Source organism: Calonectris borealis, chromosome 1 (genome assembly GCF_964195595.1).
Source record: "Calonectris borealis chromosome 1, bCalBor7.hap1.2, whole genome shotgun sequence".
Lineage (NCBI taxonomy): Eukaryota > Metazoa > Chordata > Aves > Procellariiformes > Procellariidae > Calonectris > Calonectris borealis.
Window position 1 is genome coordinate 14,055,673 of NC_134312.1, and position 17,220 is coordinate 14,072,892.

Genomic DNA, 17,220 nt, shown 5'->3' on the forward strand with positions numbered 1-17,220 from the left:
GCTGGTGCTTAACAGGTCTGGTTTACTTTTAGTGCCTTTTAGGAACGACAAGATCTTGCATATTCAGAATTTGTATAACCTAACCCACTTACCATGTCAGTTTAAAAGCTGGTAACTTTCAAATAAAAGTTTGGAGTCGTCATTTAAAAATAAAAAGCATTTTCCACATCTGGTATTTGAAAATATGAAAATTGACTTCCAAGATGACATGCTCTGCAAGCTATTTTATATTTTTAAATTAAATGCCTCAGTACTGTGGGAATTCTGGTTTATGCAAAATGTAGAGAATTTTCTTCAACCAAATTATTTGTATCAACGATAGGATAAAACCACTTTTAGGACTGTAGTTCTTATTTGGTCTTCTCGTTTGGTGGTTGACCCCTAAGCAGTTTTTGCCTTGTCAATGGGTACTGTATGTGTAAAACTACTTACACGAAATGACAGAACCTGCTCCATGTCATCCTGAACCACTTATTTGTGGATAGAAGTAAGAACTCTAGCTATGTCTATCACTGTTCGTCTGCAAAGAAAAGCTTTTAAAGTAAATACTCAAAAGTGCAGTGGGTCTGGCTGATTTCAAGGAGGAACACTCCACTAACTGGACTTAAGATAAGGGTCCATAGGAGCATTTCCCTAAAGTAAAAGCTACCAAAGAATGGAAGTATTGGCCTAATAAATGAGAACTGTAATCTGTTTATTTGCTCCATTTCCAGTGACTTACCGTCAGCCTTGCATGATGGGACTGTAAGCTCTTTGACGCAGAAAGGCAGAGGAGGGAGATGAGGGAAATGTGTAAGCCCTGCACAAAGGCATACATGATTTTTGTGGACGATTTTGTGTTACCATAATACAAACACACATTAAAGCAAATGGAGCTTTTAAAAGCCGTTCCATATATATATCCCCTTAAAAAAGAAGGACATAAATTTGTGTTTTAAAACTGAAATGTAAGAATTCCTGCTGAGTGGATGGAGAGTAGCAAAGAAGAGTTCAGAGTGTCAGCTCAGGTTTTAAGTTGTGTATATGTGTGTATGTACTTTAGATCATAATGGTATGTTATGAAATGAACTTATCGTTTCCCACAGGATTACCCAAGAGGTATAATTGCCCCTGGCTAATGGACTTCAATAGTCAAGAGCAGCATTTTTACTATAATTCAGGGTGGTTAAAAACTCCACCTTCTGTTTGCCGTTGTGTGTACTGTTTGTTTGGATGAGGTGGGCACTGATGTGTATGGCAAATTATATGTATTTTTAATATAAACATTATATATATAAATATTACTAATATTATTACTAAAAGCAATCTGATATTACTAGTTATTAGTAATTACTATTATCATACTACTTTTAGAAGATACAAAATTAATAAACGTGTAATGGTTTTAGATTTCCTGAAAAAATTTTGAGACTGATTTCTGTGCACTGCTGCAGACAAAGTGAAAGAAGCACCTCTAAATTCACGCTGCACTGAAAATAAAAACAGAGTAGTAGATATTTCACAAAATTGAGTCCATTTAATGGTTCCATTATTCACCCGGACTACAAAGCCTGTCAGCCTCTGTGATTAAGGTCGTGCTTTTTGGAACTGCTGCATCAGCAATTTAAGGGAGAGCATGGTAAGAAAACATGTTATTTCTTCCATGTTCAAAAGTAAGCAAGCTAAGGCATTCACATTCTAAACCTAGCTGGAATTAAACATTAGGATTGGTAGTTATTTGCTTAAAGAAGTTCAAATAAGCCATCGGAAAAATTCTGCTACCACTCAAACTACTCTGATTATATTCTTTCCAAGCTAATAAATGTTGAGACCAGCTAGAACTTTAACACAAAGGTCAAGAATGAGCTGAAGAAAGACAAATCTTTGGGATTTTCCCCAAAGGCATTTGAGTAATGTCTTGTTCTGCTATAATGAGGTGAAACTTTGTATTTTTCTCCAGACAAGGAAAGATTAGTGGGTTATCAGTAATTAGGATTTGAATGGCAAATCCCACGTGTGCTCTTTTTTTTTTGGTCCATTTGATGAGAAGGCATGTTCTTGTAACTGGAGAAAATTTATCCTTTAACACTTTTCTCATCTGTGCTCCTTTTCATTTGATTCTCCTGACTCTCAGCTGCCAGCTAGCCCGCAGTTCAGATCTGCAAATCAGCTCTCTTAGAAAGTTGAACTCAGCCTTTTATGAGAATTAGGGCTCTGGGTGCACAAGGACTGTTGAGAAGTAGAGAACTGTGCTTAAATGTGCATGTGTAGTTGTGTATTAAGGAATCGGTAGTCACTACCTATTCAGTGTTCTTCATTGCTCAAGAACACTGTACTTAATGAGCACCAGCCGTGTCAAGTGTGAAGTTCTGTGGGAAGTCAGAGTGTTTATGTCCTGGAGAGGACCTTCATGGCAAACAAGAACCCCAAACACACACAGATTTTTTTATTACTTACTCTGCATGGGACTACGAAAACTTCTCATTATTGAAAAATGAAGACAGCTTGAATCAACATCTGAAAGTTAGCAATGTTGTTTCAGTGCAGCCATCTTGCTTGAAGGCGCACGCACTCCTGCGAGAAAGATTCGCAGTGCTTCCTTACTAATTCAACAAACGGCCTTTTATTAAAGTATGATTAGTTTTAAGAAAAATAATATGGTGTTCTTTTCATGCTCTAGTGAAAAACCCTTGAACTGTAGAAGATGTTGCGCAATTTCTTCATCTTTCATTTTGAAGAATTTGTTTATTCAGGCTCTAATGTGTGTTTTTTGGTGAAGGTAAGTATGTTACCATCTCGGTCATATCCAAGCCAGGAAGGAGGGTCAGCATCATTATGTTCTTGGTTCTCCAGTTTGGCTGTATATTTCAAGACAGCTTGTCTGCAACAAGAGTTTAAAAAAAAAAATGACAAAAGTAAAAAAAATTTTGCAGAGGCTGTTTCTACAAAGAACACTAAAAGCTGTTTAATGAGCAAAAGTTCCTTGTTTTAACTGAAGCTATCAATATTATAAGAGGTGTTGTGGAAGTTAAAAAAGAAGATGATTGGTTAGGCCATAAAGTAACAGAATAAATTAGGTTGGAAGGGGTCTCTGGAGATTGTTTAATCCTGGTCTTGCTCTAAATGGATCCAACTAGAACAGGTGGGTCATGGCTTTGCCAGCTGAGTTCTGAATATCTCCAGGGATGAAGATTGCATAGCCTCTCTGGGATCCTGTTCAAGTGTTTGACCAGTCTCCTGATTAAAAAATAGTTTCCGTGTATGTAATCAGAACTTTACATATGCTGCCTGCCCTGTCAGTGCACCTTTGAGAAAAGCCTGGCCATGTCTTCTCTCCTGTATCCTCTGGTCAGAGTTACGGACAGCAATAAGGTCTCCCCCAGCCTGAGCCTTCTCTTCTTGTGGCTGAGCAAAGCAATTCCTTCAGCCTCACTTTACACGTCACGTGCTCCAGCCCTTCAGTGGTCTTGGTGGCCCTCATCTGCACTTGCTCTAGCGTGTCAGTGTCTGTCTTGACTGGGGAGCCTGAAACACAGATCTTTGGGACTGAGTAGGCGATGCCATTGGAATAATAGCACTGCGTTTTGAAGAAAACGTAACGCCAAACAAGGTAAATAAACCAGTTACATCAAAAGATACCACAGAGGCTCCAGAGTGGTTTTTCATGGCTATACAGGAAGGCTATGGTAACTGTCCAGGTCCCCATCTTTTTTTTTGTCCTTTGAACAGTCTCTGTGGCACCTCCAAGTATTTTTACCCTTTCGTGGTACACCACCTGCTTTCTTTTTGGCTAACCTCTCCACTTGTAGTTATCTTCTGTCACCCACCTCTTTTTAAAATACATTGTTTCTGAAACGGAATTGAATACGCAACGGGCAGTGTTTCAGAGCCTTACTGTTACTGCACTGGCCCCCGAGCTTGCCCCACGGCTGTGTTTTGCAGCTTCTGTGATAGCTGAACCAGAAGAGAATTGCTTATGATGTCCAAAAACACCCATGACCCCTTTGATCTCCCTCAGCATTTTGTGGCCACTGCCCCTTTGCAGCATTAGAACACAAAAACAGCGAACTAGAGCAAAATGACACAGAAATAGGAGAAAATCAGGCTTGCTGAGTGAGACACCCTAAGAAGAAGTTGAAGAGCAACTCTCTCCTCTCCCTCCTTTCCAGGCAGTATCAGTCCAGCAACTTTCATCGCCTTCCCGAGCTGAAGAAACTCGACCCGCCACTTTCAGTCTTTTGAATGTCTCTCTCTTTCCATCACTTCTGCGACTTGGCTGTCAGCCCGCTCCCGGCTGCGCAGAGCACCCGCCTCCCCCGGCCTCCCCCCGTCGCTGGCTCTTGCACTCCAGAGAGCTCCCCCGGGCTGAGCGCACTCATGTGCTCGTTGGGGAAGAGCCAGTGCTCTGCATCTCCCATCCTCTTCAGGAGATTCAACCTGGTCTGGTGTGTCACAGCCGCAGCTTTCTCCCTGCTGGCCAACTTCCTAAGCTCTGTACCAATATAATATGTGGCATCTGGACAATCCGAGGAAAAAAGTCCAAATTAAAGTGGTCTGTTATCTGCCAGTATGCTACAACAGTATTTTTTTTTCCCCAAAGTGAAAACGCTGAAGATGGTTACAAAAGAGGCAGATGTGCACAGCTGTAACGCTTGCACCACCACCGCAGGGAAGGGGAAGCGGGGAGGGGTGGAAAAGGGACGAAACTGGTGAAGCAAGGAGGGCTCCATTTAACCACTGCGGGGTACTTTTTTTTTAAATCTAACACTGACACACTGTATGAACCACATGAACACAAGGCTGTATCTGTTTTTATATTAGGGAGGCCTGTGCCATTCAGGAATGTGTGCACAATTTATACGAGCTATAAGGTCTAAGCTATAAAATAAAAATCATCTCATCCAAGTCCAAATTCCTGTTTTTCATGGAAACTGCAACGTATGGCGGCTGTCTGAAGCATGTATAAGGGGAGCTGTTACTATTTTTTTGGAAATTTATGCTGTCCCATGCCTGGAACTACAGTTGATTGGTTTGCCAGAAACAGCCATTCATTAATCATCAACACATGGCAAAATAGATATACTGTACTATGATATAGCCTGCTTATTTATTTATATAGTGTCTTAAATGAGCACATTGATGAATAAAAGCATTTCAGCAAATAATTGCAATTATCTTTGGCAGAGCAAATATCTCTTGGTGTAAGTCAGACAAAAGTATTGGCCCAAACACATGGCTTGAGCAGCACTGGAATATATAACCGAATCCTGACCCGAAGTTTCAATCCCTTTTCCTAAGAGGGGGTAGCTACAAAATACAGTTCTGCATCACGGTCTGAATCCTGAGCCATTCCAAAATTCAGAAATGTTTGACTGGGTCCATCATAATAAAAAGCAGAGGTTTTGAAAAGGACTTTTTGAGATGAGGTTACAAAAAACAATCAAGAGTAAAAAGTAATGGAAAATAAAAACTTAAACATGGGAGAACTGTTTATAACGCAAATGCAGGAGAAATTAAGCTGAAGAGGCAAGTGGAGGCAGCTAGTGGGAAAAGCAGAAAGCATCCTGCAGGCATGCTCCAGGTTACAAAAAGTGGTAAGACTATATAAAACCTGAAGTAATCTGAGGTCTATGTCAGCTGCTATGTCAGTAGTTGTATCATTTTATGGCATCCAGTTCAAGTGCACATGATGGCTGAAACACGGCACTCCAGGAGCCTCCATGTCACTTCTGAAGAGCAATTTACTGTCAGTGAGAAGACAGTACTATGATGTTTTCTTCAAGAGAAAACTTAAGAGTAATTATTCTTAGTCCTTTGCCAAATCACGTGTAGGCTATCTTCGTTTCCGATTACATGTGTGTTGGATTCCCAAATCCTTCTTGCCTCGAGACCTGAATATTTGGATAATACCTAAGAAATCCTGCTTTTTCAAGAAAAGAGAGTTCTTGCAATCTTCTTTCTAATCAACCGCAACCACCAAAAAACAACAACAACAAAAACCCAAACTCAGAACGTTCTCCAAATGTCAAATGTATTGTAGCTATTAAGACCCAATGTAATTTCTGTTTAAAAGGCAAAAATTGTAATAGTATTTGTGATGAGTCACTTGTTAACAGAGCAGTCATGAGTTTAAGAGAGATGTAACTGGTTTCATATTAGTGCAGACAAGAAAGAAGGAAAGATTTAATTTTGCTCTCAAAGAACAGCTTTTGGTGGCACCAGACTGTTACAGACGAGATGCAGTTTGGTGAGAGCAGAAGGCTGGCTGGCTTCTCAAGGCCATGGCAGATTCCCTTACTCATTTTGCACCCAGAAATATTAATAGAGCGCCACACTTTTCTCAGCACTGCAGCTGACATTAGATGGTATTTGTGTTTCGAAGTTTAAGGAGAATGTTTTACAGGGAAGAGAAGTGTTTCCCTAAAGATGCCAGTGTGTTGTTTCTTGTAGGATTAGTCCCAAGTGAATCACAACCGATACAACCTTTCCTATAGAAGCCACATTTTAAAAAGCAGTTAGTTAGCTTGCTTTTCCTCTAGTAGAAGACATCAATTGTACCAGTATTATTTACTCCCAGAGGTAGGTTATCCACGATTCTTTATGGCATTTAGAAACAGGATTAATTGAAAGGTCATTAGCCTCCGGATACAGAAATATGCAGCAAGATATCAGGCCATAGACCTTTTTTTTTCTTCTAACATTTAATAAACCTGGAACCAGGCTAATATGTTGGCAAATACAGTTTTGAATGCTACCTGATACTGGAAAGAATGGACAATTTATATGCTCATAACTGTTTCCTATGAAGCTGCATTGGACTGAAACTTGAAGACCTTTGTGGCTCCATATGTTTTCTATTTTAATCTAATGAAACAGTAAAAATAAAACATTGAAAAAGAATGTGACACAATACAAGAGATATGCCTCAATATTTGCAAGGCTCAGTCTATTAAGAGATGTCTGCTAGGACTGGTTAGTGTTTAATAATAAAAAATGGGGAATTCCTTTGGCAAAATGAAGTATACGTGATTTATAGATTTTGTGGGGCAACTTTAAACTAAAACCATATTTCTTCTATTGCTTATTTAGAACCTAAGCCACTAGCATGTTTAGTTCTCCAGATTAATCTGATTTTCACATAGATGTCCTCTTCCATCTCCTTAAACAGGGAATGAAATGTTTCACAAATGTATGTTTCACTCTTGCAGAACGTAAATTACACCCGAAAACAGCCTCTTCCTCTACATTCTATGAAAATCTAAGAACCCAAATAAGGTTGTAAGAGTTAGTCTGAAAACAGAGGATGAGGCCTTGTTCATTTTTCTGACAATCTGTTGCTTGTTCATTGCTAAAAACATACAGGTTGTGAATGAAATACGTAGTTCTATAAAATGTGTTGTGACATACAAATGACAGTGCTGTCATTGCTTTTGATGTCATGACTGAAAATCTGCTGCAAGATGACTAACAGTGTAGCATCGCTGCCATATTTTACTGTGCTTTTGATGTAGTTATTGCCAGAAAACAAATGCTTTTATCATCTTCGCAATATTGGCCTTGAAATACAATAAAAAAGATTTTTCGAAAGTGTGACACATACAGGATGTGGAATATATCTGATTCTAGCTGTCAACTCCTTTATTTTCTGAATATCATTCTATCTAATGACAATTTTAGAGTCTGCACTGAAAAGCGACCCCAGTCTTGACATCGTCAGTCTGTTCTGCAGCCTGCCTAGGTCTAGGAAGGCTCTTCAGACCTGTTGGAAGGAACAAGCAAAAAAATCTTCGTTGTTCTACATGATCGATCCACCTGATAGTTTTGTCCCAGACTCAGATGGCCCGGGGTAAGAGTTTCCTATCATTGAACATATGGTTGAAAGGGTTAGAGGCTGGCGAAGAAAGGCTGTCACATACCAGAAAATCAGGCTCAAGAAAGTAAAATTGACAAAGTTTGCCTAGTTCTAAAAATCACAAAAAGGGCAAAGATAACACTGGGTGGAGATGTGTGTCTCGTGGTTGCTTTTTGTTTTGTAAAGATCTGTAACTCTCCAGGGCTTTCTTTACAGTAAAAATAACTGGTTGGGAAATTCCTTGGCTGAGTCAGAAGAGTTTAATCAAGACGTTTGGAGAACCCATAGCATATGGGACTCTGAGGCAGAGGCATAATCCTGGGTCATCCTGCAAAGGCTACAATAATGCAAACGGTTTTCTGAGAAGTCAGGTCAGCTCTTTGATCACGGCTCACCCAACGTAAACTGGAACTCAACCCAAATTTCTGTTCCTACTACATCTCACTTCTACGGGAAGATGTATAAGCAACCAGAGCCCGAAAGGGATGACACACTGTTTAGTGCTTTGAACAGAGATATGAAGTCACAGAAAAAGCAAGTCAACAACAGTAATCCGGGGGTAAAATAAAATCCCTTGAGGCTTAATATGAGAAAAACTGTAAATCAGAAAGTTATGAGGAAATTAATCGTATTTGAAATATCTTTTTCAGAATGAACTGTGTAGTTCATTTAGAATAATTTTTTTCAATTCATACTTTTGCACACCAATCCTTCAAAAAACTTTCTGTATCTATTAGAAGTAGAGGTTTTGAGACGGAAGTTCTGAGATGACATTAAGAAAACTAAGTCAGAGAGAAGTAAAGAAAATAAAAGTAACGACAGCAGAATTGTTTGTGGCTAGACAGTTAGAGGGAAATAAACCAAGGAGGGTTTGGAAAGCATGAAGCACACTGGAAATATCTTTTAAGTTACTAAGCATCTACATTGGTCTTGTGGTCTCTAAAGTGACTATTAAACCCTGGAATGATTTAGCCTGGAGTCCACTATCTACAGCGGTCCTGTTAGAGTGGGGTTAGAGGTCACCTAGTATCGATACTCTCTATATAAATAGTATTATATATTTCTTACTTTTACTGAAGTCATTAAGTTATGTACTCTGATATATAGACCGTGCTTAAAATTTACAGTCCCTTTGGCGTGTCTGGCCACTGTGCAGTTCTAGGGATACGGCGCCTGGTCTGTGATGCTCTTAACCCCCATGGAAGGGTGACGGACATTGGATCTGCATCTTGGAGACACAGAGCTGAAAACTCAGCACTAAACCCGACCAGAACTGACTGGCTTTCAAATGCCACGGGGAATGAAGAGGCTGGGTCCATTTACACCAGTAGGGAAGTTGGATTGCATTGTGATAGATGACCCATTTCTTCCAATTGTAGATACATAACAAGTATGTTTCACTTGTACTTCATGAAACTATGATACCTTGACTCATTCGCTGTAACCATGCTGCATTTTGAGCACAGGGCCACATCAATGCTCAAATCTGCTTCTGCCATATGGGGACATGCAGTCAGTGGGAAACAGGCTCCCACAAACCCTCGGAGTGAGCTGAAGTACATAGTGCGATGGCTGAGAGCATTAGGCCCCGTCTGGTTATATCTCCCTCATGTTCCCACATGCCCTTGAGGTGATATCCTGTCTCTGCAGAAATTTCCCTAACAGGACGTTGTCCGCCATAAAGATAAATGGGGTCCCTATTCCCCTTCATTTCTGGCTGGCACTAGAACATGTAGATACCCACACCAAGCCACAGGAATCCTACGGCAGCAACGTGGACACCCCCTGGATGATAAAGGAGCAAGATGGCTCAAGCCAGATGATACCTAGCATGGCAACATGATGCCAATGAAGAAAAAAACCTCATGGTTTTGGGTTTACAACCAAATTAAGACCAACTGAATTAAGATTAGAAAATATCCTCTTACTTGGTAATATTTCTACAGTACAGCATCTTGAGAATCTGGAGTTGTTTACAACCTTTCCAAAGATATTTCAGTGTTTTGTCAGTAAGATGAATGCAACCCGAGACATCCAAGAAGTGGAGATAATGGCAGGCTGCAGCCAAGTATTGGATACAGGTGTCAGTCATCTGTAAATGAAGCAACAAAACACGCAGAAGTTAGATTATTGAACAGTTGAAAGACAAAAACACAGAGCACAACTTTAGTTTGTCCGATTTGTGGGAAAACTATGTTTTAAAATACTACATGGAAGTAAAATTTCTGGCACAGCACAATTCTGAATCTCTTCAAGAGGCTCTACAAGAACCATCACTTAAATATCCGGAACATATTAGGTATTAGTTAACTGTGAATCCAGTACAGTCTAAAGTATTGTGGGATTTTTTTCACCTGATCAGAATGGTTTAACTTTCCCAACCTCATAATTTTGCATGTAGCACATATAAGCCTTTAGCCTGATCTGCTATTGCATCGTTCTCGCTAAACTACTAGGCTGCACTCATAGTTTAATTGTATCAGTTTTGTATCTCAATTCTCTGTTACAAATGAGTGTCTCACACCAAGACCTTTTTAACGTACAGTTGTTTTTCTTTAGCTCTGAAGTAGAGCTGCTTAGTTCCACCTCACAATTCCGTTTTTCTAAATTGATATCATTGCCATTAATGCTGGAAGTCGCATTTGAGAAACACATGAGACAGAGTCTTTAAGGTACATAAGCAGTCATGCAAGCTACTTAATTGCTCCACTGACCTCAGTGGAAACAGTTTAAATACTTTAATTACCTTGTTCAGTCAGGACCAAAAATCAAGAGGGGACATGCTAAAGACCTTTAAAAGACACTGGATTAAAATCAGTGGAGTGGGATGGTGGAAAGGGAGACGAGGGTTTCACTTGATTAAACAGCCAATATCTCATGAGAATCCAAAAGGGACAAGTAGGCAAGATGAAGCTGGGACTTTGGGTAGCACACTATCTCATGATAAAGTCCTCCTGGAATATAGATGAAATTCTGTGCTTGCTTATTCCAGATTTAGCTATGTGCTCAATATTAGATCTGCAATAGATTAATAAGTAGATTAAAATATTAATATTCCTATTGAAATAAACCGAAGTTGCTGACTGAACTCGGTATCAGATGCATTTAAGAGAAATCTACGTTCATCATACACTCAATCCTATTCGTCTTAGAGGACCGAATTACAGAATTCATTGCCCATCGAACTGTGTCTTCAGAACTTTGCTATTTAAATAGCTGATTCATTCATTTAACCAGGGATTTATTTTCAGTTCTTGCTCTATTTTTTCATGTGTAGGATATGTTTCCCACAGCAACTTCATTTTTCTCCTATGAAATAAGAATTACCCTTGAATCAGGCTCATTCCTTGAGTAAGACTCAGAACTGCACTGCTCAATATTTTAGTATCAGCATTTGCGAAATGACTTGTGCCTGTCCTACAGAGACGTGACAGGGACGCTCACTGCACTTTCACCGAAGCCAGTGGGGTTTGTTCAAAGACAATTAATTCGCCCCAGAGATATGATTAAAGTGATAAGCTCTTCTAATTTTAGAGTAACCTGCATAGCACATGGCAAAACATTCTTAATGGACATGTATTTGTGTATTGATTTCCTCCATGTTCTCTTGCTATTATTTTCTTTTCAAATTCTTTTTTTTTATATAATATAGCTGATGTTGCAGGACATGACTGTCAGACATATTAACATATATCCTTTGGAACAGGTTCATTCCTTCTTTAATCTCCTGACCATTTTTAAACAGTCTCTGAGTGGAAAATATTTCCTTACTTAGCAGCTGGATCCCCTCAATTTACACTAGAGATTGCCAAAGGATTTGAAAGACCCATTAGTTTTAACATCCACAGGTGTACCCATCTCATTTTATGGAGTTGCAAACTGGATTCAAGTCAAAAAAAGACTTGTAAACTTACGTGTAAGTTTATTTGAAAGAGTCTTGATGTTCTTTTCTGAAAATAGTAGGGTATTAGCAGTTAACAGATTGGTTTTATAACCATTTAAAGAAAAGATATCATCTAGGAACAAAGTGTTGGAAGGGGATTACTAGGTCTCCGAGTCTACTTTTTGTTCCCATTTGAAGGAACTACAAAATATGACCCAGTTCATTCCCTTATCAAGAGCCATCCTAACATTCCTTAATACTTTGCCCCCATCTCCCTTCCCAGGATGCCGTTTTACAATTCATTGCTCTGATAATCAGAAACTCTCCCAATTTCCAGCCTGCCATTTTATAGGGGTTTTGGGTTGGTTTTTTTTCTGTGTTAGTCTATAAAGTGTAGTGGAAAGCATGGCAGAGAAGACTGCTTGCAAAACTAGCTAACTTCAACTACTTTGGGAAGATCTCCATGTCCAACTTCTATTATCTCTGTTATTATGGAAAAATAGCTTAATATCTATCTAAAAGCAAAGGATACAGGAGATGGAGACCCATGTATATGATAATTAATGCTGTACAGTAGGTATCTGTAAGATATAAACCAAGGGCTATTGTAGACACAGAGCAACTTCCTTGGCCTGCCAGATCTGAGAGACAGCCTGTGGGTTTTGTCCTAGAGGCTGAGAAACTTAGGAACTTTTGAAAGGCTAACGAACCAATCAGAATACGAATAATTTAGGGCTGGCTAACTAGTCAGCTGGGTCACCTCAAACTAGTTGGCGCGGAGGCTAAGGTGCTCAGCCACTGCAGTGAATAAGAGGACATGAGGACTGTGTGGAGGGCTGAAAGGATAGTCAAGGGTTATGGAGATGGGTCTTGGAGAGGAGGAAGGCAGGGACAAATGATGGCTGCATACTTCTTGTGGAAGGAACACGGGCACTTCCGTAGGAAAAAAGGGGGAAAGTGGCCCAATGAGTACGACGAAATTTTGAAGGACAGTTCAAGATGAACTTTTCCAAAAGTAGTAATAAACTTAGTATATTCCCACTTGATAGTGTTGGAAGCAACACTACAACAACTTTTTCCATGAATGAAAATACCAAGAGTTATTAAAACAAAGACAGCACCCTTTGGAAGCACCCAAAACACCAGAAGCTGAGAGTATTTGCAGGAAGTATCACTGAAAGCCCTTCCCTTTCCACCTTTCCCTAGACATTAACCCCTGGAGAGACAAACTTTTACCTGATCCAGCACGGACACCTTTATGTTGTAACTGCAGCCATGAGAAGAACGCCAAACACTCTCCAGAGCCAAGTCTCAGAACTTAAACTCATGGAAAGTCAGCTGGACTTACGCTCCGATTTCTAAATTAGTTGAGTACCTTGTAGAATTGTGACAAGACACAGATGCCAGCAGGTCAAATTTCTGAATAAATACTAAGTACTTCTTTGCAATAGCAACCCCAAAACTATTGCCCCATTTCTCATACATACCTTTGGGCAACCCGCTATGTTGACAGAAGTTAGCGTGTGGCAGTGAAATGCCATTGCTTTCACAGCTTCATCCGTCAGCTGCGGGCAGTAAGAGACATGGCAGTATTCCAGGTATTTTGTGCCCTTGCAGAACTCCTGAAAGAGCGACAAACAAGCCAATCATTCTTAGGTGACATGCCTACTCTATTTATTCTCAATTAACAATACATTTACATCAGTCCTTTGATCCGCTTCGGGCACTTCAGTTTTCTAGGCACCCTTTATTAGTAGGGAAGTCATTCAGCCCTCGGCTGTGAATGTCACTAGAAAAAGAAGAGATGCATTAAGAGGCTCTTTTCCATTCCTTATATATTATCCTATGTGTTCATTAGATGAACGTTCATAAAAGTTCCACTGTATATATTAATATATGCTGAATTTGGATTCTTTAAATTGAGCACAACCCAGAACCTAAAGGTTTGTGCTTACATTTATTCTTCTACCCTCTGCAAATGCCCGCTTTTGTGTATATGAACTTTTCTCTTTTTTTTTTGCAAAAATGAACAAACAACTGTATCTGTATAAATTACATTATTTTCTTGGAAAGGAATGGGTAAGAATCTCAGGACTGTCACTCGGGTGTTCTGGGTTCTGATTTGCTCTGTGGAGCTCAGGCCAGGTAACTGTGGCTGAAGCGCCAAGTAATTCCCACTGTGATACCTGTTGACTACAATTTCTATCCTCACGCTTAGATAGATAAGCACCTGCGGATCCTACTGACTTCAGTTCCAGCACCTTTGTAACTTAGATATTAGCTTTTTCGTACGCCCTGTAAAACAGATCATTTTGGAAAACAACAGACCAAACGGTGCCGTGACCTTTCCCAGGTTATAGAACGGAGTGGAGATAACCTCACACATTATGAAATTGCAAGAGTTGTTTACAAAACAGTTTGGTGACCTGCAGATGGCAAGTGATAAATAGGTGTAAGGTGTTATTATTATTATTACTATTATTACTATTATGATTAATACTACTACTGAGACATGCCAGCTTCTACATGAGTTTTTTAATTTTTACAGTAATACCTTTTCCGTGTTCTCTTCTACAAGGCCAATCGAAAACACCAAAAGGACAATTTGACCAATTCAATGTGTTTATGTATCTTTCATCTTACATTTGATACTTGCACCTCTGACAGGTGATATCATATGAATGAAAATTTTTAGCAAAATGCACATTAAATTGTATATTTTAAATAGCATCAGAATATCCCACATCATAAAACTTTGCTTCTCATGAAACATGGGTAGTTACAACTTTGGCATACTATGCACATTTATTGTTTGCGATGGAACTCCTATGAAAGGCCACATAGACTCATAAAATATACTTTTCTCCTTTGCACTCTGAAACTTTGTTTACCTTTTGGCCTGAATCTTTTTCAAACCTGAAAATATTCACTTCTAGGCCTACAAAGAGAAGGAGAAGATAGACCATAATTTGTGTTTGTGGAAACCTTCTCTTGAAGAGCCTGCAGATTTGTTAATTCAAGAACCAAACAACCTAAAATCGTATTTCTTCACCTAATGGTGCCATGATGTGAGCATCGGAGAACATTTTGCAGCTCAACCAAAGCTTCAGCTTCAGTGAGAATCTCTCCTCTTCTGTGATGTCCAGCCTAAAACCATGGTGAGATGCCTTAAATTTGTCACTGAGCTCATCTTCCAGACCTGCTAATCTTGGCCTAAGGCCAGTGTAATTTGTCACTTACGGGAATGGAAATTCTACCTCTATAGGGGAAAGAAGAAAATATTTATGTAGTAGACTGAATAAAAACCACTGGTTGCACAAAGCTTTTCAAAACTTTAAAGAATTAGTCCTGAGGTAAACAGACTAAGGACTACATGGATAAATAACACATGTGCATGCACACAGAGACACACAAATGCACATATTTATCATGACAAATATTACATATTTATCACACTGACAAAAATTCTGTAGTAATCCGACTATTGCCTTTGACACACAGCTATTTTTTCCTTGCGTAAAACAGGAACTCAGGCACTAACATATGGTTGATCACTGGAAAATGTTAGCTTTGTTATGACAAAAATTATGTGATTCTGTGTGATTTTCATAGGTCTTTCTTACCTAAAGAGATGCAAAGAAACTTTTTAAGTCTGAATAGACCAGAATTTTAGAACTTTTTGTCTGAACTTAGCTTCTTTTTTCAACCTATCAGTGATAAATATCTATCTAGCAAGGCAGTGCTTTTTGGGCTTTAGGGTCTCGTTTTATTTTACAAAAGTATCAAAATGTGAATGTTTTAACTTAGGACTAGTTAGAGTGGACAATTCAGAATTTAATAATTGGCTCTGTACCTTTCCTATTTCAATCTTAGCTCTACAGGCTGTTTGTTACCCGCAATACAGAAACATTCTAAATCCAGTAACTGAATGTTTTTTATCCATGTGTAAGAGAAACTGCTCTCCCTTCAGAATTAGGCCTCAGATGTGATGACTTAATCACTACGTTCTCAGCTAGGGTATGTGGCACAAGCTGAAGCCAAGATTTCAATGCCTGTGAGATATGTTTATCTTGTTTTTACTGGCATAGTTTGTCTACATACATATTTAAAATATCCTTCAAAGTTAGGTTCTAAATTTGCTCCTAAGTCTACCCCTACATTATTTTGCAAACAGCACTAAAATTTTGCAAACAGCAATCAAAGGGAATGGAGCTTTGTTTGCTCTCTTCAGCTCTGTATCCCTGGTTCTACGCCTACAGAAAATAACAGAAGAGGTGGTGAAGATAAATAATGTTTGCAAAACATTTAGACACTACAAAGAATCAAATACCATATGAAGGAAATAACATTTTCTAACTTATTTGCACAATTTTAATTCTGTGTAAATAAGACGTGAGGACACAAGCATCAATGAAAATATGAAATACTAAATTGCTGCTCATTAAGTGAGCGTCATCTGAGTTATGAATGAGCAAAGATCCTATTTACACAATATGTGATCACATAAGCATTTACATACTGTTATAACGCCTGGGAACAAGTAACAGAATTAACACTGTACAGTCAATGTTATTTCTGTTTATATTATTTTTCATTATATTATTTAGTTATTTTATAACTTTCCAGCAGTTTACCTTAACAGTGTTAGTAAACCCCTCTTAATATGCATTTTCTTTTCACATAAATTAAATATTCTTTATATAATCAAAGGATAACCAAGTCATGCAGCATACAATGGCGTTACTCTACAAATTTTCCATAAACTCATATCCTTAGATTCAACTTACAAAAAAGGACTTGCCATTTTGTTTTGATTTACTCATACCTCTTCTTTCTCCTGCCCTCCCTAGATCCATGACAACATGGGTTCTGTAACTCCTACATGTACTCCCTGCTGACGCTTTCTTCCTCAAAAAGTTCAAATTCATATGGCAGACAAGGAAAGCATAAACACTTCTTTTTTCACAGTCTTTGAACTTACTCTGTGTAGTGAGACAACTGGAATAGCTTCTTAGCCATAAGCACAGCAGAATGCAGAAGTGAATATGCTCCTCTGAAAGCAGCAGCACTGGCACTACACGACTTTCCGTGAGGTACACAACATGTACATACTTGGTCATTTTTTTGGTTAAAAACATGGAACTTCACACAGAACATTCATGAAAGGCGAGTCAGAATTATTCCTGAAGAAGCAAATCCTAATGGCCTGACGTGTATGTTGGGTAAAAAGATTCAATCCAGATGCATCCCTTGTGGCACAGCAACAACTGACTCATCCTTACAATATATGGCTATAAAATGATGGATGTTGGAGCTTTATAATGGAAAAAATGTAGAAACTGAAGACTGGGATTATGTGATGGCATGGCCTGTACTTGCAGCCTTACGATCTGCAACTCGTATGGGCATGAAATCATATGGGCATGAAATTGATATCATTAAAAAACATGATTTAAGCATTTCTGTTACATACAGTTAGGAACAATTCTCAGTTACAGAAAAAAGT

At 38.9% G+C, this 17,220-nt stretch overlaps 1 protein-coding gene across 1 annotated transcript in view; it reads right to left on the reverse strand.

The window, feature by feature from the left end:
- Positions 1-2,699: 2,699 nt before the first annotated feature.
- The window catches only part of FBXL13 (F-box and leucine rich repeat protein 13), an 88,113-nt gene continuing 73,592 nt past the window's right edge, over positions 2,700-17,220 (reverse strand). Inside the window, 4 exon segments of the mRNA XM_075140608.1 lie at positions 2,700-2,759; positions 2,761-2,860; positions 9,760-9,923; positions 13,202-13,336. Coding sequence (XP_074996709.1) covers positions 2,700-2,759; positions 2,761-2,860; positions 9,760-9,923; positions 13,202-13,336 — 459 coding nt within the window.